General features: G+C 43.5%; 2 protein-coding genes across 3 annotated transcripts in view; one reads left to right on the top strand and one right to left on the bottom strand.

The window, feature by feature from the left end:
• SH3BP5 (SH3 domain binding protein 5) overlaps positions 1–25,684 on the top strand; it is a 61,279-nt gene that overhangs the window by 7,635 nt on the left and 27,960 nt on the right. Inside the window, exon 3 of one of the 2 annotated variants that reach the window (XM_053265012.1) lies at positions 11,389–11,517. In XM_053265012.1, coding sequence (XP_053120987.1) covers positions 11,389–11,517 — 129 coding nt within the window. Of the gene's footprint in view, positions 1–11,388; positions 11,518–19,978; positions 20,001–25,684 lie in introns of those variants that run through there. The other variant, XM_053265013.1, reaches the window with a different exon arrangement.
• Positions 8,700–25,684, bottom strand: part of CAPN7 (calpain 7) — an 82,792-nt gene continuing 65,807 nt past the window's right edge. The window contains exon 21 of the mRNA XM_053265011.1: positions 8,700–8,897. Within this exon, the coding sequence (XP_053120986.1) occupies positions 8,825–8,897 (73 nt within the window). The 3' untranslated portion in view covers positions 8,700–8,824. The remainder of the gene's footprint in view (positions 8,898–25,684) is intronic.

Genomic DNA, 25,684 nt, shown 5'->3' with positions numbered 1-25,684 from the left:
CTCAGTATTGCCTATACCAGGCCTGCTCAGCTTAGGCCCTCTTGCAGATGTTGGCCTACAACTCCCATAATCCCTGGCTATTGGCCATTGTGGCTGGGGATTATGGGAGTTGTAGTCCTGGAACAGCCGGGGGGCCTAAGTTGAGCAGGCCTGGCCTATACTGACCGGCACAGCTTTCCAGGGTTTCAGGCAGGGGTCTCTTCCAGCCTCACCTAGAGATGCCAGGAATTGAACCTGAGACCTTCTGCATGCAAAGCAGATACTCTTCCACTGAGCTGTGGCCCCATCTCTAAATGCAGATCCTTGCAGGATGAGGGTCTGCAATTAGTCTGCAGGCCCTGTGTTGCTTGCTGTTGCATTACAATGAAAGAAATTTCTGAAGCCTAGCTGGGTTCACTGTGGAAGGAGATGGTGACCAGTGATGGTTTCGGAGCTTCTAATGTGGGGTTGGGGGGTAGAAATAAGTAGGGAGGCTGGGGTGGGGAAATAGATCATATGCATCAACATTGTTTTAATCATTGGAGTGAAAAGCTGTCAAGGAAGGGCAGCTAGCCTGTGCCTTCTACACACAGGGGTAGAAGAGCTCATTGATTTAGAATGCAGCGTTCTTGCCAACATCTGTGGCAAGCAGTTAATGACGTATTGAGCATGAGCTGTGACCTGTTTGTGTGTCCCTTGCTCTTTTTGAGAGCATGAGATTCATGGGCATTGCTGTAAATGATGATCTCTGGGAATGAGTAATGAAGCTGTGTTAAAAAAACACCTTTTCTAGCTTATGTATAAAGAATTAGAGGGAGAAGAGGGTGTGTGTATGTGTTGTATGTGCCACAAATACTCCAGTAAACTGAAATGCATACGGTGCCTCAAACTTTCAAGCTTTCCTGAGCTTTGTCAGACTTGCCATTGGTGCATTTGGGTTTATCTAGGGCATACACTACAATGTCTAATTTATGCCACAGCGAAGCAGAGTTGTTTTGCTATCATTCAATCACTCTAAGGCATTCCAGAGCTGGAAAATGGGTATCATGTTTACATAGATGTAACCCATTGCTGTATCAGGCTGAGACCAGAGCTGGGGAACTAAAATTGAAAGATGTGTATGGACCCTTCAGTACTGATTTAATGGACACTGATTCAATGATCAGCTCCTTAAGCCCTTTCTCAATCTGGTTTGGATCCCTCTGAAGTTTGAGACTGATTTGGAATGGGCTTGTGTTTGCCTTTCCTTGTTGCAAGTTCTTCCTCCTACCCTCTTTCCCAAATACATGAAAGGGAGGAAGTAGCAGGGAGGGTGGGCTTCAGATCTGAGACCTGGATGCAGCTGTGCTTGCACAATGTCATCCACTGATTTGGGAAGCATGGGAACTGCATATCCCATGCTTCCTGGCAATAATGCATGGTAGTATCCAATTGCTGTAAGCTCTTCCATCATGCCAAGGTAAGTTTGGGAAAAGGAGAACCTGTGGCAGGAGTGACGGGAAAGTTTCTAGGAGCCTGATTAAAAATGTAGGTTGATTCAGGGCTGATCCAGGTTTGAGGGAACCCTTGGCAAGATATCCTCTTTGGATATCCTTCATTGTTCCCTGTAACAGGGATTCCCAGATGTTGTGCAACTCCCATCATTCCTAGCTGCAATGGAATTTGGGGATTATAGGAGTTGTAGTCAACCTCATCTGGGAATCCCTGTTACAGAGAATACTGGTCCCTTGTGACCCCTAGCCCCTTCTTCTCTGTGGGACCCCCTCACTGGTGACGTTCCCCAGTGGATGTGGAATCTCAGTGGGTATTGGGTTGGCTGGCAGCAGCAGCAGCAACAACAACAGTATTGTCCCAGATGGCGGCCACCCACCATCTTTGTTCCTCCACAATGCTCTGTGCAGTGTTGAGTGAGATCTGAGGATGTGCAATGCTGTGTGGACATTTTAGGGGTTGCTGTTATGAGTCTGCTGCCACTTCCGCTTTTCTTCTAGAGGCAGTGGCAGGCTGGCATCCTAGCCAAGGTTTGTCCACTGTCCTTACTCCTCTACATAGCATTGTGTGTCCTCAGATCTTGCACAATGCCATGTAAAGCATCATGGGAAGTAGCAGCTGGCTAGGATACTCAAGGATATCATGGCGAGTAGCAGCTGGCTAGGATACTGCTGTTGCTGTTGACCTGTTGCCAGAGCTGGTGGCAGTAAGAACAAAATGGATCCCCCAAGGTATGGGAAGTGGGACCTGAAGTCACCAGTTGGGTCCAAATGGACAGGCATCAGTTTGGACTTGGACAGTTACCCAAGGATGCCACATGTTGACACAGGCACTGGGATGGTGATGACGATGACTTATGTACTGCTTTTCAACCAAAAAAGCTCTCAAAGCAGTTTGCATAGAGAAAAGAATAACAAAATATTTATCAGAATTATTGATTATCTATCTATCTATCTATCTATCTATCTATCTATCTATCTATCTATCTATAATTCTCTAAGGCGTACCTGTGTCTAATCCCATGCGTGGGAGCTTTTGCAAGAGTTCGCAAGCAGAACCACCTGATTGGGCAGTGGGGATTCCATATGCAGATAGGGAGGAGGAGCCTGTGATGGTTAAGATCAGTTGGAATACAACTGTTACTGGTTGGAAGATGTTCTTGATTGTAGAGGAGAGAAATCTCAATCTCTCTCTGTGTGTGTGTGTGTATACACACACTTCTAAATTATAAATCTATATAAAACAAAGGATAGTGGGCAGGGGTCTGCGAACAGAGGGGTTGTGGGGGAGGAAAGAGCTCCTTCAGGAGAAGGAGGTTGCCGTTGTGTGAATTAGATGAGGAAACAAGATGAACAAGTTCTGTTAACCCAGGGAGAGACGGGGGGGGGGGGGGGCGGGCGGAGGGGAAGAAAGGCAGAGGGGAAGAGTATGGAGGAGAGAGAGAAAAAAGGCAGGGCGAGGGATGGGCCCAAGCCTGTCAGTGGCCTGAGGGGAACAAGTGGCTGTTGTGGTTGTAGCAGCAAGGAAGGGCCCAGTCAACCGCTGCTGCTTTTTGGGGCTACTGAAGCCATTGGCCTAGGGAGGCAGGCAGGCAAGGGACGGGTTTGGGCCTGTCAGCAGCCTGAGGGGAACAAGCGGACATGGAGGCAGCGAGAAAGGCCTGCCGCTGCTGCTCCTGTGGGGAGGAGCAGGAGCGAGGCTCGGGTGGGGGTGGAAGGGTCTCTGGGGATAGGGGGCTGCAGCTTGGCCAATAGGCACCAGTAATGCTGCAGCCACGACCAAGAGGAGTGAGGGGTATGGAATAACTGGGATGGAGGAGTGACCAAGAGGGGTGAGGGGGAAGGTAGCAACGAGATGGAGGAGCAGCAGCAGCACAGCTCAGGTGAGGGTGGAGAGAACTCTGAGGCAAGGGGGCTGTGGCAGGAGTGAGGCGAGCAATCAAGTACTAGTGTGCAGATGCTCTGCACAGGTTAAGCTAGTTTAACATAATTATGCTATTCTTATTTAAAAACCTTTTGTTTTAATGGGGCCCATTCTGAATCTGGCTGCAGGGGAAATTTGCTTATTTCTAACCAAAGGTATTCATAAAATGGGCCTTTCCCCTCCCACACACACTTTCAGCACTGAGGACTATGATATGGAATAACCCATGCATTGGTTACTGACAGAAATGTAGTTCTAAGTTCAACCTCTTTATACGTCCAATAGGATTCTAGGTCAGTAGCAGTGCAAGTCCACAGAAATTGCTTCCATCTCAAGTGATATGCTCTGCCATGTTTTCTGGGTTCCAGCCATTATCTGTTTTCTATCTCTGCCAGAGTTTTTATTGCTGGGCAGCTGCTGCGGGCCAAGGCCCATGGCTGATCCCTGAGACAATATCTATGCCCACAGCCTTCATGTGATGGTGGAACAACTTTCTCATGATCCATCCCAGTAGGGGGCAGCCCAAGGAGGGCAGTTTGCCGACAGCCCTCTCAAACTTTGAGCCTGATTTCTGCACTTGGAAGAGCCCCAGCAAATTCTTACCCCGTTTTGCCTCCTGCCTCTCAACTGTCCTTTAGCCAAGACCTAGGTTCTGGCTTGTCATCCCCTGATTGTATTAGAAACACAGCATTTGTCAAAGGTGCAGTTTCCTTATTCATCTCACTGTGAGACATTTTAAACCTTTGTGACTCTGGAGGTGGTTTACCAAAAAGATTCGTTAGGAATATTCCCCTTCCCATTTTCCTGTTTCACAGGAATAAAACAAAATTTCACATTATATGATCCTGTTGACTCCTAGTAATTGGGAAATACTAGGGTGTGTGTGTGTGTGTGAGAGAGAGAGAGAGAGAGAGAGAGAGAGAGCGAGCTTTCAACTGCATTTAGCTGCTGTGTTGAGAGACTGTCATGTTTTGAGGTTCCTCTGCCACTCTGCTCCATATCCACTAGCAATCCAGATCAGTTGGATCCCTGTCGCAAACAGGCTCCCAGTAGGTGTCTAAAAGCGGCCCAAGGCAATGTCTTTACAAAGTAACAGCCTGGATGCATGTTGCCTGCTTCAGGCAAAGTACCTCTGCCTTCCAGGGCTATTCTGCAGGGGGCTGCATGCAGGCTATACTTGTCCCAGGCCCATCTGAACCACTGAAGCACTATATCAGGATAAGTATAGACAGGGAAATATTGTTCAAGGATTTCCTCATGTCACATTATACCTAGTTTCTTCTAGGACCTTTCCCCAAACACCTGACATAGTTATAAAGGGACGAAGCAGAAGAAATCCCTGTCTTCTGCTCCAAGAAATAGTTTTAAAGTACCCAATTGTAAATCAAATTTAGTCCCTCTCTTAAGGCCACATACTGCCTCTCAGGACCAACTCTAGGATAAAGAGCGCTCTCATCTTCACCCTTTGCCCATGGTTAGTTTATTGGTGTTGCCAAGTTGTGTGGCTGGTGCAGGATTGCAGAACCTAGTATAGTGAGTGTAATAGGCCCTGCTGTTCCCTGCGTTTCCCAGCAATGTCCATGAAAAGGGCCTCGAGCTGTCTCTTAGTCAGTTGTTGCTTCTTTGCTCCAGCATTCTCCTGCTCCAGTTCTAGGATGTCACTGACATCTCACAGGCCTTCTGCAGCTGCTTCTTCAGTCTTTTCCTCAGCTCACTGCAGATAGTTCACTCAACAGACAACGAGCCACCAAATTTGGCTCAGTGCTCTTGTCAAGTCTCATAGCCCCCAGGTTTGAGTCCTATCCCCTTTTTGTCTGTGGTCTGTTCAGCCCGGAGGTTGTAAGGGGCACCCATGTATATGGAGGCTAAGTCCATTTAACCTCCCAGGTGTGCTGCTCCTTAACCGACTCACAGAGCTCTTGCCAGCCTGAGCTCTTGTTGGTGACTGGCCACTCATCATCAACCTCTTTATATAGCTCTTGGTAATCATGGCAACTCTCATGGGATCTAGGGCTGGAATGAAATCTTGTCCCAAGCTCTCGCAAGAGTCCCTGCAGATCGCCCGAGGCCACTGTCCTGGCCACAATTACGGGCATCCCTCTCTGTTTGGGCCAATTCGGCCCCAACATGCTCCCATCAGGAGTACTTGCTCCTTCTTGTCGGGATGGCAGTCGGGGTGCATGACAGGCTAATTGGGCTCTCCCCGACAATGGGGTAAGTTTCTGTGTCTCTTCCTGCCCCGCAACCCCCATCTCCACACAGCTCTCTTCAGCTAGGCTCACTCACCCGAGGCCAGCCCTGATGCCACTTGATTGTCCTGTTGGTTGGGCTGATACTCATATAAGGTTGAGGATAATAGAAGAAGTGTTTGAACCAGAGTTCGCAGTGGGGAAGGTGAGCATGAGAACAAACAGGAACAGACTTGGATCACTGGGGTGATTTTAGGAAATGGAATACTGCACTGCCTAGTAATGAAGAATGAAAGGAAATATCTAATTGCCCATTGATGCTGGACAGCTGGTCAAGTGCCGAGAGGACTGCTGTAGAGCATCTGTGAGCAACTGCATGGCGACTCTGAAGCACTGAGCTAGTTGATGAGGCACTTCATCCAGGATGTGCCAGGGCTTTTCTGATTCTGAAGCTGTAGTATAACAATCACCCATTATTAAATGGTTCCTGTTTTTCAGCAGTGAAACACAAGGCAGAATTTTAGGTTTAACCTGCTGGCTTCCCTTGTTCAGCTGATCTAAGTGACCTGGAAAAGTTAAGGGTCATGTGAATAAAGAATGCTCTTTATGGTCTGGCTGCTCTTATCTCTTCATTGTAGATAACTGGGTGAAGTATATCAGACAATGGCATTTCAGATCTGAAGTGTATGTTCCCAATAGTTCTGGGGAACTTAATGGGGGAGCATTTTAATTTTCATGGACATTCTGTAGCAGACTTGAAAGTTGCTATACTTCAGCAAAATAGTTTCAGAGGAAGGCTCCAGTGTAGAGTTGGAATTTATTGGCAGAGGGATTCTATCATACTTGAGCTCGGTTGCTAGATTACTGTGTAAAGTGACTGTCCTTTGTTCCATGTTCATGTACACTCTTCATCTTGCTTTGCTAACTTATCACCGCTAGGGAGCAGGTCCAGGGCTAGTTTCAGGGGCCCTTGACTAACTGGCCCAATGGGCCCCTATGGTGCTTTCTTTGACAGATGGGATGAGAGAGTGGAAACTCTTGTAGCAAAGAGAATTGCTCTATCACCACCACCATACAAATGCTATGAAGACCGAGGTGGTTTCCTAGGAACGGCAACAGGTCCTTCTGAATGCCCTGGGCCTTTCTTTGGCAGCTATCAGATGATGGGTCACACCCATTCTGATTGGCATTCTTCTTTTGGCTATAAATTTTGTTCCATTATTGAGGAACTCCCTTCTCTCTATGCTCAGTGCAGGTGTGTATGCAGGCATCTACAAATCCTCAGCTCTCTGGTGAGTAGGACAGCCAGCACCACACACACCTTCTTATCAGAGATCCAATTTATTGTTATTTCTGAGAAGGTAAGAAATCCTTTGAGGCATAGGAGAGGTCTCCCACTGCCCCCCTCCCCATCTCTCAGTGCAAATGAAAGAGGACCCACTTCTCTCCTAAGCCCTCTGCCTTTGTGCAGGAAAAGGATCTGAGGGAAGAGAGGGGATTGGTGGCAACCACAAAAAATGGCTGGCTAGTGAGCTAAGCCTAAATTTGTAGGTGTGTGTGTGTGTGTGTGTGTGTGTGAGAGAGAGAGAGAGAGAGAGAGAGAGAGAGAGAGAGAGAGAGAGAGAGAGAGAGAGAGAGAGAGAGATCTCCATTGAGGCTAGCACATCATGCATAATTGTGTGTTTGTGACAGTAACATTCTCTTCCTCCAAGCAGCTGAGGGTGGTGTACATGGTTCTTCCCACTTCCATTTTATCCTTGCAGCAATCTTTTGAGGTAGGTCAGGCTGAGATCGAGTTATCTGTCCAAGGTCACCCCGTGAACTTCATGGCTCGGTGGGCTTTTTAGATGGTGTTCACTGTAAGTGCAAGAATCTGCACCTTGTCATAGCAAATGGGTTCTGTCCCACCTATTTTTGGTTTTCTTTAAACCCCCCACGAAAAACTGAACTCATGAAACTGGGAATTTTGGCCTCACTCTGAACTTTTAAATTCTTAATGCTGGATTAGTAAAGCCAATAGCAATTTAAAACATACATGGCTTCAAAGCAAATTTATCTTATAGCTGGTAATTTATTCCTTTCTACTGGGTAATGAGCTGTCAATAGAATACCAATTCCTGAATAGTGGTTGTCAGGAGGATAATTCAGCCTCGCTAATATATGAAGCTCAGGACGAGAATAAATTTTATTCTTGTGCTTGCCTGCAATGTGCAGCTGTTTTCCTGCCGTGGCATTGAGGATTTAGTGCTCTGCCTATAACCAGAACATCCAAAAAACTCATCATCCCTGAAGGGCAGGAGGATCACCTTTTGTCTGACTATCAGGACTTGAATCCAACAGCCACTTGATATTTGGACCGTGCGTGTTTTTAGTGTCATTGCATGCTTTTAGGAAGGCCTTGAAATCTGGATGGCTTCTGCTTCTTGATATAGAATTATATCCATCCATTAAGAGGAAAGAGGCAGGACCAGCTCCCAGCTTTAGGAGCAAACTGCCCTGAATGGGCTTCTCTTCCCCAAGTGGGCCCCAACTGAGTCATTCCACCCCCACAAAGGTTATGGGAACAGAGGCAGTTTCAGGGATCATCAGTGGGCCCTTTTCACAATGCTGCCTCTGATGTCAGCTCCGGAAAAGGGAATACTTTGCCCTGTTCTCATGCTGGCCTTTATGCTGGGGAAAGCAGACCCAGTAATTTTCACTGCCTTGAAACCCCTGGATGAGTGAATGGTACATTCCAGCAATCCCCAATTACCAGGGCAGTGTCTGTGTTTTGGTACCTGGAAAGTCACCTTTCTGCTTTGCCTTTGTAGGAGACGGGGTGGGGGAAGGCACTTTGAGGATGGTTAATAATAGCAAAAAACCATAGTGCACATACATATGCAGAATAGTGCATTAGCTTTCCTTCTGTTCCCCTCCATCCCAACAACTGAAGATCCAAATAATAAATGTTGCTAAACATGTTCAGATTGCAGTTATTCTCTAAATTTTATAAAGTCAATAACTAGATCCATTGTTGGATTAAACATTAAGTTTTTTTTTAAAAAAAGCTTTAAAAATGGTTTATGGTCAAATATGGTTTTTAGGTTAAGGTCAAATATTAACATCACTGCTTTGGAAGCCAGTAAACAGGCATTTTTATTGTAAAGTAATATAGTACATAGTAGGCATTCATCAATGTGTAAATAGTGGGTGTGTCATTCAGGTGTTCATCCTTGATATAAGAACAGATGTGTTATAAGTACTCAGAGGTATCTGTCCTTTAATCTATGAAATATTGGAGGGTATGGCAAGCTTTCACTTGAACTTATCTGTTGACTAGATAAAAACATAGAATATTACTTCAGATTGTTAGAAAACTAAAGCCCTTAATTTTGCAGATGCCTTTATCTTATTTAACAGGATCTTCAAGTTGCTTACAATAGTTCTACACCCACTCACATTCACCCAAAAAAGTGCATATTATGGTTCTATGCTGTTTTGTAGCCCTGACCTATTTTCACAAGAGATGCTACATTATAAAAACTGATGTCATCCATGCGCACAGTTCTTAAAGTGAATCAGACTTTAAGACAAAGCAATCTTTAAACTTGTTGGCTGTAATTAAAATGCATTCCGTCCCCCATTGGTAAATACTGTGTTGCAAATTGTCTGCCTTTTCTGGCTTTCTTTTTGGATGTGAAACGTTTTGCTCTTATTGAAACAAAGAAAAAATACTTCTTCAAAAATGGCATGAGCTAGATCACAACTTCAGGTCAACTGTTTGAAAATATCATCTCTCCCATAGGAATGGAGAATCCCCCTGCCTCATGACTTAAGAACAACTTCCTTGTCTTGAAGTATAAACCCCTGTAAAGACGTATACTTTCTTTTTCAAATGAACCCAGTTCAAATCTAGATCATTATTTGTTTGGAAGACCTCTCATGACATGCAAATTTGGGCTTTTAGTATTTAAGCAATTACTAATTGCTTCAAAGAATCGATTCAAAGACTTTCCAAATGATTAAGAGCTGCCTTGGATTAATTGTTATAGGAAAAATATCCCCCTTATCTTCCTCTTTCTCTCCCCTCTTGCATTGGTGCTTGCCATTTTCCTTTCTTTCTCTTTCTATTTGGGTGACAGGAAGGAGGCATAGGAGTTTGATGCAGGCATAAGAGGTGTCCTACATGCCTGAAACTGTTGCTGGCTGTCAGTTCAGTAAGGCAAAGGGGGCAATTAGGCACTGGACCACCAAAGCATCCCATCATGTGCTTTCAGGCAGGCTATAAGGCTGCATTTCTGCAGATCTCCTTGGGAGTGAGCCCCTTTCTAATTAGTGGAACTCAGCCTGACACACAAAGCATGTAATCTTCCTTCAGTGCTAGGGTTTTATGCTTATAGATATTTATGCAAGTAACAGATTAATTGACTAAAACATTATCTGTGACTTCTTTAATAATGTGATAGTAATAAATGTGATTTTTTAAAACTGGAGAACCTTATTTATCTTGCATATATGCTTATGCCTTTATTACTCTAACAAAGAGAGAGAGAGTTCTGTATCAAACTATTCCAGGTACTGCAATGAAATGCTCCAAATTCTATCTCTAATTATGAAGGCACTGTGTACACTGCTCATTATTGGGATTGACCCAATCCTGGTAATAAGATCAAATAATGTATTTAATGATTTTTCACTGGAAACTATCCTGATGAAAATTTTCCTCCCGATATTGCCATTGGATTTAATGCAGTGCTGCATCATATCGGTAATGCACCAAACCTATGAGAGGATCAGGGGGTGGGGTTACCTTTTTAAGAAGATCCAATGTTCTGTGAAGAAAGTGTCTGTCTAGAAGGCAGCTGTTGGTAGCAGTGATACAAATTGCCACCTTTCCCACCATTTTGTCACCCTAGAATGCATCAGGATATGAAGTGATATCACTATGGAGAGCTGGTCTTGTGGTAGCAAGCATGACTTGTCCCCATAGCTAAGCAGAGTTTGCCATGGTTGCATCTGAATGGGAGACTTGATGTGTGAGCACTGCAAGATATTCCCCTCAGGGGATGAAGCCGCTCTGGGAAGAGCAGAAAGTTTCAAGTTCCCTCTCTGACTTCTCCAAGATAGGGCTGAGAGAGATTCCTGCCTGCAACCTTGGAGAAGCTACTGCCAGTCTGTGAAGACAATACTGAGCTAGATAGACCAATGGTCTGACTCAGTATATGGCAGTTTCCTATGTTCCTAGTGCATTACTGGGGGTGAGGGTGGGATGACTGCACCCTGTAACTATGGCAGCAGGACAAGGACATAACATGATGACATTGCTTCCTGCTCTGGTGCATTCTGAGATGAGAAATAGAGGAAAAGACAGCTGCTTTCTTCACAGGATGCCTGATCTTCTTTTATAGTAAGCTACCTGCATCCCCAGTCCAATGCACTGAGCCAATACCAATGTATCGGCTTGATATGATGTGGAGCTTGATGTATCGACCTTTGGCCTAGACTGCTGCTCAATGAAAATTACTTGATTAAATGAGCAATGAGTATCTTTTTTTTACAGTCACATTTTTATAGACCTCTGTTCAAGTCTGGTTAGGATTGCCAGAGAAAGTTAGAAGTCCAGTAATGTTGTTAGGTATTGCACTCATTGTCCCAATGATCTTTAGTAGCTCCAGGAAACTGAGCATAAATTGATACGTGTTCCAAAAATTTTGTTCTTGCTCTGGAAATATTGCTTCTCCATGTTGTTGCAATTGGACAAGCTTATTAGTTGCTACTAATCAGTAGATCATTTTAGTAACATGTTTTGCTGTCCTTTCCTTTGTAGGATGCACGCCAGAAATTTCGTTCTGTTCTGGTCGAAGCTACAATAAAACTAGATGAACTAGTGAAGAAGATTGGCAAAGCTGTAGAAGACTCGAAACCTTACTGGGAAGCACGGAGAGTTGCCAGGCAGGTAAGAACAGAACTAAAAGGCCTATGCTTATAATTGGCTAGGGGTGCCACTCTAGCTACAGAACATACACTAAAAGTACAATGGTGCTATTTATAACAACCAATGTGTGGACATTTGTCTGACGCGAAGGGGACACCTCAGCGGTGTGTTTGCCATGAGACTGATGATGCAGGTTTCCCCTCCTCTTGTCTCTCATCCCATTGCTGCAGTAACTGCTTGTGAGTACCACCTATATAGATGTAAGTTACCAAAGGACGTGTGGTGCTCTCCTTCTCAGTACTAGTAATGATCTTTCGGATACAGTCAATGGCCTTCTCATGCTCCTCCTTCCCAGCAGCAGTAATTGCATGCTTCAAAGTGAAACTAATTACTGGCTTTGGAGTTTCTCCCTCTCGATCTGGATTTTTTTTTTTAACCAAATGTTAAGAAGCTAAACCACTAAATAGAAAAGGTATAGGGCTCATCATAATTGGAAGGTGCTTGCTTGTAATATGAAGAACTTGCTTCCTTGTGCGAAATTGGAGTTACTGGGATACTTCCACAGCTGATGGAGAGCTGAAATGTGGCAGGCAAAGAATCAAGGTCTGTCCCCCTCCATTTCTTTACATTAAAAAAAACCCAAAATATGTGATAGTGATGCTGCTTGTGACTCTATATAGGTTGAAGTGTAACCTAGTTGTGAATGAATGTAACCACTCCACCTCTGTGCCAATGTCATTGGCTAATATCACACAAGAGAGTTAGAACAATTTTCTTTTTCAACTGCCCCCCACCCTGCAGCACCCCGAATCTTCAGAAAAGCCAAGCGACTCTACAGTGCTGTGGGCTGCAGCGTGGCTGGCTACAGGGGAAGTGGAAGAGCTCCAGAAACTGGGAGGAGCCGCTTTCTCTAGTGGAGGAAGCTTCTGAGCATCTCTCCCTCCCTCTGCAGCCACCCGTGCCATGTTGTTATTGAGGGTCCTTCAACCCTCAGATGGCTTCTCCAGAGGCTCAAAGAACTGCAGGGAGAAGGGAGGTGATGAAGAAAATTGCTTGCGTGAACTCCCTCAGGATACTGACCATTGTATCTTGTGCTTACTGCCTTTCTAACCTCATAGTAGTGACTCCACCAGGTGAGGCCCTTCCATGAGGCAAGGTGAGGTGGTCATCAGACAGCAGACTATTGGGGCAAGTTGCCCTCCAGCTTCCCACTTAAAAATAAAAAGAGAGAAATAAGGTGGGGAGGGTGTGTGGGGGGTGGCATTTGATGCCATGCCTTGGGTGCACAAAAGTATTGAGTTGCCGTAGTTCTGCACCTTCCATTCAGTTATTTGATCTAGTCCTGATTTTATAACCTGTGGGTAATATGTCTAGACTCAACAATGCAATGGAATATTCAATAGTACAATAGTAATTAATGCCATTCATTCTGCTGTAAAAAGTTGGAGAAATGTCTTTAATCACTAGACTTCCTAGCTCTATCTGACCTGAGGCTAATTCTTATTGCCAGTTTGGGCTTATTTTCAATTTGTGATGACTCTTCTTAGGAGCTTGACCCGAAGTATGTGTGATGAAGTAGTTGGGTGACCACTACACAATGAAGCCAAGCCTTGATTTCTCATGCCATGATAATGATCTTTTTGGAATCAATTGGTGATGGGAAGGTGGATTCAGGATGTACATTTAGGGTGGAGTAAAGTCCAAGATGACCATCTTTCCATATACCTTCATCTGTCATACATTAAAAGTGTGGCAAAGCTAAACTGGCTAAATGTGAACCCTCAAAGTGGTCCTGTTATTGGCTTATAAAATCACTTTGAATGTTTTGTAGGCCTAATTTAAAAGAGCAGCCTTCTCAGACTCATTAGGCTTGCTGCCATCCAAAACATTTGTCAGTTATTCACTGTGACTTATGCTGAAGAAACATTTTTACAGGCTATGCTAGGCAGCACGATTTGGGCAGAAATAATAAGGTATGGTAGAAAACCCAGCCCATGTTTGCTAAATCCACAGCTGCTCTTGGGAGATATCATAGTTCCTATCCAACATTGTATGGGGAGTGAGTGAGTGTGACCTTCACACATTCATAAGTAATGTTTCAATTACAGGAGAGCCAGAGGGAGCTTAGCCCTCGTGTTAGCTCCCATCACTACAGTTTTAACCTGTGATTTGGCTGAAACGGAGGGAAGTCAGGGGGTGGGGAATTCATTCAGGGCCCCTATCTTTAATCTCATAATTTCTACAATGATAAGTGTAGAGAACACTGCAAGATATTCGCCTTAGGGGATGGGATTGCTCTTGGGGAGAAGATCTGGTCTTGTGGTAGCAAGCATAAATGATCCCCTTTGCTAAGCCAGGTTCACCCTAGTTTGCATTTGGATGGGAGACTATATGTGTGACCACTGTAAGATATTTGCTTAGGGAATGGGGCCGCTCTGGGAAGAGCACCTGAAAGTTCCAAGTCCCTCCTATGCATCTCCAGATAGGGCTGAGAGAGACTCCTGCCTGCAACCTTGGAGAAGCTGCTGCCAGTCCGAGTAGACAGTACTGAGCTTTATGGACCAATGGTCTGACTCGGCATAAGGCAGCTTTCTATGTTCCTAACCTCATGTACAACTGAAACAGCAGGGGTCCCAACATGTGGTCAGCTGTTTGATTTTTGCCCTTTTTGTGGATGTGTGGTGGTCCACACATCCCCTCCATGTTACTATAAACAATGAAAACTCAATAACTCCACTTTTGCACAGTGATGGTCTAGAACAGGCCTGCTCAACTTAGGCCCCCCAGCTGTTTTTGGACTACAACTCCCATAATTCTCAGCCACAGCAGCCAATAGCCAGGAATTATGGGAATTGTAGGCCAACATTTGCAGGAGGGCCGAAGTTGAGCAGGCCTGGTCTAGAAGGTAGCTAGCACCGGACCCTTTTTACTGACCCCAGCTTTGAGTTTAAAATCCCCGTTGGCTTGCTTTTAAATCTGCATTTTAAACCCAGCCCTGGATTGATCCACCAATGTAATTTTCAGATTCATCACGCCCTCCTCTTTTGATGACTTTGTGACAAACCAAGTAGGGGAAAAATTCATGCCACCTGGCAAAATGTTTCTTGGCCAGAGCTGGAAGGAAGATGAGTTTGAGAAACAAATGTTCTGTGTCAGTGAAAATGGGACGAAGTTCTATTCATATTTGGCTGCCTGCCATGGAGTGGTGAAAAACCACAGAGCTGGCCCAGTTTCAACAGAATAACTAGCTGACCTCTTCTGGCCATACTGATGCTTATTTAACTGTCTCAAGCCCAAAATACCACTAGATAGCTCTCCTCCCGCAACACAGAATCCAGGGTACAGAAAGCATTTGTTTTTGTGATAAAATAATGATGTGCTTAAGAAGAAACAAACAACCTTCAAGGCACTATATAAAGGGGGATGTGCACATATAAAGAAAAAACGTGCACCACCCCCAACAGCAGTGGATTGGAAGGAGAAAAATGACCTTGAGTCGAATCATATTCTGAGGTTCCTTTCTGCTCTGAACTATATGCTGCTTCTCTCTTCTCTGTTTGCTTACACAAAAGCATTAGAGAGTAGCCATTAACTGTTCAGATAGTGGGGTCAACTTGACCAGGACTAATGGGATAAAAAGGATACAACTTTAATTTCAATCTTTTACAGCCCCAGGTATTCTTCTTAATGAGGTCAGTTGCCCTGTGATATTTCATGCATTCGCACTTTAAATTTTTTTTAAATTTTTCATTTTTGGTAAATTGCAATTTATACTTTGGTGTAGGGATCACTTTTGAACCCCAGTTACATTGGATGGGAAAGTGGTCAATAGATGACGGTCAGTTTCAGTCATTTTTGTATGTACAAAAATATTACATTTGACCTATTATCTTCACTGATGTTCCATTCCTGTACTGCCAATGCAAAATACATAATGGGGAGTTGATTTCCCCCACTTTACAGTGCTGTTATGTGCAATGCAACCTTAAATTTTTTTAAATTTACATGACTGACTGGGTATATTTGAGTCCAATACTGGATTAGTAATATACTCTTTTTATTTGGGCTAGGTTACATGAGCATCTTTCCCCTTTTCTGATGATACTACATCTGTGTATCAGTGCTCTAACATTCTTGAAGCTAGGCCAGTGTGGTAACCCCATTTAAGCAGATCTAAGCAGAAGAGAGGGATTTTATTTATATTTCTATAAAACTTATATCCTGATTTTCCACTTTATGGCCCTCAAAGCAGCTTACAATATAGTATTAAACATTACAAATGAAATCTCATTAAAACTACAAATTGTCTAACAGCTTCTGTGAACTGAACCTGGCAAATCTTCTGTTACATTCTATATCCAGTCTTTTATGTTTTGTGATTTTAGAAGTTTGTCGCATTGGGGATCCTGTAGAGGGGGGGTGGAGTCAGAAAGAAAAGGGAGGGAAAGGAGAAGGAGAAAAATTGAGTTGTTTCTGAATAAAAATTAGTTAAACAAACATAAGGTTGCTTTGTGTTTATGAGGGAAGCAACTATAAAACTCCTTCCTCTGGAGAGGACAAATGGGTGTGCCGCCACAAAATATCTCTTTCTAGTAGCATCCAAACAGTGGTACCCAAAGCAAGCAATGGAGGTATGATTATCTGTTCTGACCTAGGAGTAACTCCTAAAGGATCCAGGTACAGGAACTGTAGCGTTAAATAGTCCACAGTTTATTGCAGACTACAGTTCTATTGGTATTTACAGGTTAATATGGCCCAAACATTTTATCTCAGACATGCTTTTCTTTGGTACAACTCCAGCCTCTCAAATGGCTGGACAATTGTTAAAACGTAGGGTGTGCCTATTATTCCTGCCAGCACAAGAGAGCATGAGGCAGCTGTGTTTTGGCAATGGGACATTGCTGCTAGTTTTGGCAATGAACGTTATAGAGTACATTGTATGCTTCAAATGTTTTGGTCTTTTGCTCCCATGCTCTCTCACAATTTATCATTCCTTTGGGCCTGCACTTTATAGCAACCTTTCTCCTTGAAGGCTCTTTCATTAAGAAATCTCATTAACCCTTGGGTGCTCACCTCCTTCCATCTTCCCGGGGAAACTGTGCTAGCATGACATCAAACTTATTTGGGTTTGCTTGACACATGACACAGGCCAGAGACCTAGCTGAACTAGGTCTTTCCCCTTGTTTTGAAATGGTGTGCACTTGGCATTTGGGTGGCTGGATGTCAGTCCAAGTCAAGCACTGCGTTGAATTCTGAGAAGAACGGAAATGTGACCTGATAAAAATTGCTGAAGGGGTGAAATTGCTTCCTACTCCAGCACTGTGGAATTTAGTAACTGGAGAAGGGGTTTAGATTTTCTGAGGCAGGATGTTTGCTTAGGTTGGGAAAGGAAAAATTTTGCACCAGCCACTTCAGTTATTTGTTGGATTGTTGCAGAGTGATTACACCCCGCCCCCATATTTTATTCTTTGTGAGGAGAGTGATATATCCCATCTTGTTTCAACCTCAACAGGTTGGATTATTCAGACATTGAGCTCTATTGAATAAGCTGCTTGCTGCCATTAATCAACATAACTCAGACTTTTGCTCTCTTTAAAAAAAATTGCTGTTTAATACATTTGGCTTATTAGTCTCATTCACAGGGCTTCTTTAGACATGTCCAGGGATGTAGCAAGGTTGGAGTGGGCTCTGGGACACAAAATGACGATGGGCTCCTGCCTCCATGTCTTCTCCGGAGAAGCACAAGGGTGGGGAGCAAAGAGCAAGCTGCAACCCAGCTAGTGGGCCTCCCTCCCTCAGGGGACCAAGAACATTTCTCTCTCCTTGTTGAGCTATGTTAGCTTTGCTGCTAACAAAGAGGCACCTTTTAATGTGGTGATTCTCTTTTTTTAGCAGGGGGAGAGTAACTGGCCCTATCCACCCTCAGCACAGGACCTCCAGTGACTGTTGCTGGTGTCTACCTTATGTTTCTTTTTAGATTGTGAGCCCTTTGGGGGCAGGGCTCCATCTTATTTGTTTGTTATTTCTCTGTGTAAACCGCCCTGAGCCATTTTTGGAAAGGCAGTATAGAAATTGAATAAATAAATAATAATAAATAAATTATTTACCCTGGGGCCAAAGTCCAGGGTCTCCACAGCCCCTGGGGGCCCCCAAATCCTTTTTAGTCTGTCCCGAGTTGTAAGGTTGCCCAGTCGAGCATGATGATGCTTAATTTGCAGGGGGTGGGGGTGGGGCTCCAAAGGCCTTTAGGTCCAGGCTCCAAAATTACCTAGGTGCTGCTCTGAACACAATAGAACAATTGCAAGGATATGCAAGGCATGCTAAAAGAAAATAAGTTTCAGTTTGCTAGTCAGTTTGCTAGCAAACTGACTAGCAAACTGTTCCCTAAACTACATCCCCTTTTCCTTGAAAACTCACCCTTCACCTGATGAGCTTCAAGTATCCTGCAATCCTGTCTCTCAAGGATCTGCAGTCCTTTTCAGTAGCCAGCTCCATGGCTATCATCCTGTTGCAAGCCCAGCCTGGCTTCAACTGAACAAAGAGACCCTTCTCTCCCTTCCTCATGGCCCTCAAGGTCCCACCCACCGTGTGCTGAGTGGCTGATCCCTAGAGTTCACTGCCTGTCAGTCAGGACAGGGGTCACTTCCATTTCACTCTTTAGGGGAAAGGAGGGACTGTTCACTACAGAGAGGCTTTAAAAATTTTATTCTTGCCTTAGTGAGTTTTTAATTTGTAAATTTGGTTTGAATTGGCTCTAGTTTTAACTGAGTTTTATTTACATGTGTTATTTGTTGTGAGCCACCCCAAGCAGTATTGCACTGGAGGGGCAGGGCATAAATATTTCTAAATAAATACATAAAATAAATGATGTGATTCCCTAACCTGGATCTTAGATTATTGCTGAATACAGCTCATTGCTGTTATTTTTTAACACACAGCATAGACCAGTGGTTCCCAAACTGGGAGCCTCCAGATGTTGCTGAATTACAGCTCCCATCATCCCAAGCCACAATAAATTGTAGCTGGGGCTGATGGGATGAGTTAGAGTTCAGCAACATCTGGAGGCTCCCAGACTGGGAACTACTGCCATAGATGGTGTATTTTGATAAAATGTTGTTCTGTGCATGCCTGTGGGACCTGCTGAAAATCATCTTTTACAAAATGTTAGAATGGAATTGGCTCCAATATTTATTTTTAAAAAGTGCATCTCTATCCTATCAAAATTCACTTGTATCCTCCTGATTTCAGTGGAACACCTTCAATAATATGGTGGACATTCAGACTAAGTGATTCAATAGTACTACTCAGGAGTTACTCAAAGGACAACTTGGTTTCGATAGGACGCCTTTTGAGTAATTTAGGATGTCAGTCAATGTGTTTAGGACAAGAGATAGTGTGCTGTAGAGGCAAGACTGAGTTGTAAACCAGGACGACTCCAGTTCGCAACTTGCTCCTTCTATGAACTTGCTAGGTAGCCTCACACAAGCCATTCTCTCACCCTATATGCAATATGGAAATGATATTACCCTACTTTACAGAACTGGCATAAAGGTTAATGAGATGAACGGATGAATTGTATGAAAGGCGGTATAGAAATTAAACTGAATAAAAGGTGAAGTGCTCTAAAGTAGCATATAAATCCTAGGTAGTTGTTTACACTGATGTTTTTAAAAGGCAATTGATGGAATCCAAATATGTTGCATTTGAATTAGAAAGTATCCCTATTCTTGTCAACTGAGTATTTATTGAGCTGAGGCTTGATTAAATCTGTGATATTCAAAAGTAACAAATATTTTAGGATCTGAATGTTTTGGGAGGAAAAGGTCATTCTACTGAAAATAGAGCGCATCTGGCAATTGGACACGTAATAATGGGTAGCAGATTGGCTCCTGAAGGTTGTTATTATTTGATCTGGCATCTATCTTAAGCATTTGGCTTCTTTTTCTGCAGTCATTCAGCCAGGCAAAACCAGTTCCTTCATTAAAAGACTGTATCTGCAAACACTTTTCCAGCTTCTGATGCCCACCTTTTTGAGTCAGTAAAACAACATTGCAAATTATCACAGTGCATGCATTTAATTCTAAAATGGTAGAATTTATGGTTGGCTTGCCTGCCCAACTATTCTTAAACGTGAATATAAATCTGGGACTCCTGTATGTGTTGCTGTGTCCAGGATCACAGATCATGTCGTGGAAATAGCCATGTGACATGACATGTACAAGAATGTGACCCTGGACCAAGATAGTACTGGACAGCATAGGAGTCTCTCGCTCTCTGTCTAGTCTATATGACATTCTTCATTTTGAGCGTGTGCCCAAGAATAAAATAACACATAATGTGTTCATGATCTGCTTTCCCAATATATCTCTCTTCTTTCCCCCATGCCCCGCCCACAATTGAAAATGCTTTTAGTGATGAGGTGGAGGCAGTACTTGCATCTCCTTTTTCTTCATGCTCAGTAGGGTCCTCAGATGTTGATAAACTTTGTTGGTTGGATACCTAAGGTATGTTTTTAAGTCTGACAATAGTCTCAATGGGAACACATCTGTCAGTACTAGTAAAAAGCACATATCCTCCTCTGTGAAGTGTATGTGATGATCATTGTTAAGAGAAGGCACAAGGATTCCTCTTGTGTGTGTGGGAAGAGTCTAAAAGCCAATTATTGCTTATGGAATCATACTGATAAAGTAGAGTTTACCCATGAAAATGATAAATGTGTGTTTTATGGGTCGCTTGCACTTAAACAAATGTTTTGTTCCTTACTGGTCACTTGAAACAAATAACCTCTGCTTGCTGTGAGTTGTGATAAGGCTTGCGTAAGTAACCTATGAACCCTCTTCGTAGTTATTTCTGGGAAAGGTTGTCTTAGGAGAAAATATCAGCTCTTCACAGTAAAAAACAAAAACATTCATGTTCATTCGTGAGAGAGCTGCCATTATGGAAGGAGGAATTACTACTTTAATGTTTTGCTTCTGAATTGCTCTGATTAGAGAAGTTATAATACCAGTACCCTAATGCAGTAGAGTTGCGATACTTTATATGTTTGTGATACTGATAAATAATGTTGTATGATGTTTTCAAGAAGATCAGTTGCTCTCCTAGAACTATCCCAATATATCGTCATGAAAATGAGCGGGACTACAATTAAGCTTTGAGTTGTTCTTTAATCAAATGGAGCACAGCATGCTCTGGTTCTGCAAAGATACAGTGATCCAGGCCAAGGCAGGTTCTAGTCCAGTTTTGTTGCCTCTGGTTGGCTGAGAAGTGAGCCATGGTGAAAGTAGAAAACAAAACCCCAAACTTGAAAATAGAATTGGTTGTTGAGCAAAGCACACATTTTCCTACTGAGCCAAGGTCTGTTGGGAGAGTGAGCGCTCAACTACATGCCTACCACCTGACATTGTGGTTTACTGACCTGAAATGTCACAGCCTCTTGTCCTGAGAGTTTTTCCTTGCACTGGCATACTCCCAAGGTGAGAGTTGACCTGCAAGTTATCCCTGTTTCAGCATGTATTTGCAATGCATTGTGAATGTAACTCTCCTACCTTTCTTAGTGGCATTTTGCTCTGCTTGCTGTTTTATAGCTGCTCCCCTCGTAAACACAAAGCAATTTTATCAACATAAAGTTTAACTAAACTTTATTCAGAAACAACTTAATTTTTCTCCTTCTTCTTTCCCTCCCTTTTCTTTCATCCTCCCCCACACTCTCTCCAGCATCCCCACAGGGACAAACTTCTAATTAACAAAGCACGAAAGGTTGCTAGGTAGAATACAACTCTTGCCTTTCCCCAAAAAACTGCAGACTGTCAACCACATTCCTTTCAGCTGTGTTGTCTAGGCTGGTGCTTGCCCTGTGCTTCATAAAGTGCTGTTGGTGCTCTTTCAGATGGTTCACTGATCGTTGGTGGGTGGTCTTTCCAAAGGATGAGAACTGATGCTTCCACAGAATCATTGTATCACTAAATTGAATTCCAATATTAATTTCCCCCAAAACTTATATTTCCTCTCTTTGTCGGAGTTCTTGGCCCTTATTGTCAAACATCTGAAGACTTGTTTGAACACAGTGCTTTGCTACACAGATGTAGAGAAAACACTCCCCCTAGCCCCCCCCCCCATTCTTGCTATCTGTGAAGTGGCCCTGGGATCCTCCTAATAGGAAATGCTTTGATAGTGTGCAGGGGAAGAGCAATTGGCCCTATCCATCCCCAGCTCAGCATCTTTCCAGTGGCTGTTTCTGGTGTCTATCTTATGTTTCTTTTTTAGATTGTGAGTCCTTTGGGGGCAGCCAGCCATTTAATTTATTTATTTTTTATTTCTCTATGCAAACCACTTTAGGAACTTTTGCTGAAAGGCGGTATATAAATATTCGTCGTCATAGTAGCAGAAGAATCTGATTCACTGAACTCATTTTTCAAAATAATTACAGTGAAGTTTACATTGCTTGCATTTTCCCACTTGCTGGTGTGCTTTTTACATAAGCAGAAAAGGGTGCGATCAGATGGAAATAACTGCTTTGCTCCCATAACTGTGATTGCAAAATAAAATTCACACTTGCTGTGTGAAGCTTAGATTTAATTTCAGGACTTTACAGTTTTGATGAGTATCTTGATGTTTAACCATGATACACTTGTGTTGTATTCCATCCTATCATGTTTTGTTAATTAGAAGTTTGTCCTTGTGAGGATCCTGTAGAGAGTGTGGGGGGTGGAGTCAGAAAGAATAAGGGAGGGAAAAGAGGAGGAGAAAAACCAAGCTGTTTCTGAATAAAGCTTAGTTAAACAAACATAAGATTGCTTTGTGTTTGAGGGAAGCAGCTGTAAAACAACTTGCTATACAACTACTCATTAAGAGAGTCAATTCCTGGGAAGTTACAGCAATTCCACTGCTCTGTAGAAAAAAGGAAGAGGCAGCTGGAATGACTGCATTTTTATTTGGTTCTGCACAAATATGCCACAAGCAGATGGTGTGGGTTTTACAGGGGGGCTTAAAAAAAGAAAAAGGTTGTGCTGTCAAGTCGGTGTTGACTTTTGGCAACCACAGAGCCCTGTGATTTTCTTTGGTAGAATACGGGAGGGGTTTACCATTGCCTTCTCCCACGCAGTCTGAGATGATGCCTTTCGGCACCTTCTTATATCACTGCTGCCCAATATAGGAGTTTGTCATATTCTGGGAAAACACACCAGTGGGGGTTCGAATGAACAGCCTTCTGCTCTCTAGGCAGGTTGCTTCCCCATTGCACCATTAGGTGGCTACATGGTGGCTTACTGCGCACTTAATTGGTCTTCTGTGTTACATTTTGCACCACAGTTGTATAGTAAGGGGTTTCTTATTCACTGCCTTGGGTGATTCCTTCTAAATAACAAAGAGGACAAGAAATGTTGATATTGCATTTGTGGAAAAGTTGTAAAGATGATGCATAATTTCACCAGCAAAAAGCACAATTTGTTTGGAGGGAGAGAAAGACGAAAAGTTTGATAGTAGCTTTGACCTATGCAAGCTTTAGAATGATGGAGGGAGCAGAATGAAGGAAAGGGTGTAATGGTTAGTCCAGTGGGGTTGTAGCTTGCGATGTATTCAGGCACAATTTAACTCTGTGTTTTCTCCTGAAGTACAGCCTAGCTTCCAGACCCTTCCCTTCCTCTCTTTTCCTTGGCCTAGGAGAAATCCAGCTGCAGACCTGTGTTAAGAGTCATACAACGATGCTGTATATAACCTTGGCTGCGTTCACACAATCACAAGGATCCTGCTTTAAAATTTAATCAGGACTAGTGAGCGCTGTGGAGCTGATTGTGAGAACCCAGAATTTCAGGGCAACCCTGGCCAAAAAGCTACCTTTAACCAGGATAGATAATCAAGATTGAATCACTAATTAGACTCCATGTTTTGGAAGTGGAATCAGCTATTTACACAACTGAGCAACAAATACAACTGCTGTCCTTCCCACCCAACCTAAATTGACTAAACTATTCCAATAATTTAGCAACTAAAATAACACCTAGCCCTTCTACCCTACTCCACCCCACCCCACACATTTGTTGTATGAAAGTCTGGCTAGATAGTTTTGAGAGATTATAATTTTGCGCTCAATTCTGGCTTCAGTTACTTCTGACAAGCTCAGTCCTGTATGAAGTGGGCTTTTGGTTGATGAAAGCTGCTGCCAGAGAAAATCTATGAGTCTTTCAGGTGTCACAAAACTCTCTTCTGCATTCTCTGCAACACAGCTAGCCATCTGAAACACACTACGTGGCATCTTATTGACCAGCAACTGCCTCTTTCTGTGTGGTACTGGGCAACAGGAGAACAGGCTAGGATCAAGCAGGCCTCTCAAGAACAACCACCAGTATTTATGCTGGTTCTAGTTAGGCTTAAATTATTATTATTATTATTATTATTTTGAATGATTGGGCTCATATATTTACCTTGCTGCTGGTGGGTTAATTTTGATATCAGTATAGATGGTTTTTTGAAAAGATTGACTGACATCATGTGCAATGGTAGGCACATGGAATGTACTGTTTGCTCAGTTGCGCATTAGTGCAGCGGCGCAACTGCAAAGATGGTACAGAGTTGTGCAACAGTGTGGCCATTAAATATAAGGACTGCGCTGTCACACCACCACTCTGTTCAATATTTGCTCTTATGCAACTGCACGAACATTCTGTTTCACTGGGTGTGTAATGTTGCATAGTATGTCAGTCATTATATGCATATCTAGCTTAAAAAAAATAAACTCAGAAAATTTCTTCATTGACATGGGATGCAGTGAAAAGAAAGTGGGGTGGCGCAAATGAACATTCTGCCACTGGGCCTCTCAGAGACTTAAAAAGGCCCTGACTGTGCTCAGTTGATATCCCATGGAAAACATACAGCCTTTATTCCTGCTATCTCATCCTCCCCCCATGATATTTTAGACAGAATTTTACAGCAGTTTTCCACATTCCTCCATGCTGCTCCATATTTGGTAAAGGTCAGGTAAGTACTGTCATTCTTAGCTTCTTGAACAACTTCATCCCTGAGGTACTCAATTAAAAGAAGAAATACTATCCTAAATGAAGACATCAGGATCTTGTTCACTGTAGGTATTTAATATTTATGCTGTGAGAAAGAAATAGTTCATGCTGAACATGCTGGAAGTTCAATCAGAAATTTTCACTTGCCTTAGCATTAAAAAGCACTTAGAAAAGGCAACTTTTAAATGGTTATGCCATATAATATCTTTTTTAAAATCCTCTTGGGAAAGAGAAAACAGGTTTAAAAATAAAATAAACTAGATACTGTAATTACCTGAACCCAAGACTAGGTTTCACTCTCTCTCTCCCTCTCCCTCTCTTGTTCTTTGATGTTAGAATTTGGGAGATTGCCTTAAATTCAGGATCCCCTTCTCTTTGGATAAATAATATAACCTATATTTAACCCATATTTTTAAAAAGGGTTAATCTTAAATGCAGGGTCATCTTCTATTTGGGTAAATATGGGTACATGGATTGCCCCCAGTGTTTGGGAAGGGACAGAGTGATAGAGTATCTGCTTTAAGTCCAGAAGGTCCAATTCCTGGCATCTCCAGGTAGGCAGGGCCAGCCCAAAGCTGGTGGCATCCCAGGTTGAGCAGGTGCCCCCCCCGTCTGCACCTTTCCCCCATGCCATTTAAATGCACTTGACACTGACAGATGCCAATGAGTGTGGAGAATGTAAAAGTTTAATTGCATTTGCAACTATAGGGAGAATGTTGTAGAATGAGTGATAGCCTTTGATCAGTGGAGGAGGAGACTTGGATGAGAACAGGGGCGGAGCCACCATTGAGCAGACAGGTTCAGAGAATCTGGGCTGCTGCCTTTCAGGGGCCGCGCCTGGTGCCCCCGACACCCCCCCACATGTCTGACGTAAGACACAGGGGCATGGTTTAGCTCCCAAATGGGGCCACATGGCCCCGTTTGGGAGATAGATTGGCCAGTGCTGTGTTTGCAGCATGGCCGGAGCAGCTCTCCCTGCCTTTAAAAGGAGGCAGGTCATGCAGAGCTGGCCGGTCTAAGTCCCAAACGGGGCCGCGTGGCCCCCTTTGGGAGCTAAACCACAACCTCGTGTTTGACATCAGATGCAGGTGGCGGGGCTAGGGGGGCTGCGGCGGAGGCAGAACTTGGGCCGCTGCTGGCCTCCCTCTGCCCCTGGATGAGAGAGAAATTTAGACAGC

The sequence above is a fragment of the Hemicordylus capensis genome, chromosome 6 (assembly GCF_027244095.1).
Source record: "Hemicordylus capensis ecotype Gifberg chromosome 6, rHemCap1.1.pri, whole genome shotgun sequence".
Lineage (NCBI taxonomy): Eukaryota > Metazoa > Chordata > Lepidosauria > Squamata > Cordylidae > Hemicordylus > Hemicordylus capensis.
Note: the sequence above shows the minus strand (reverse complement) of the source record. Positions and strands in the feature narration are given on the sequence as shown.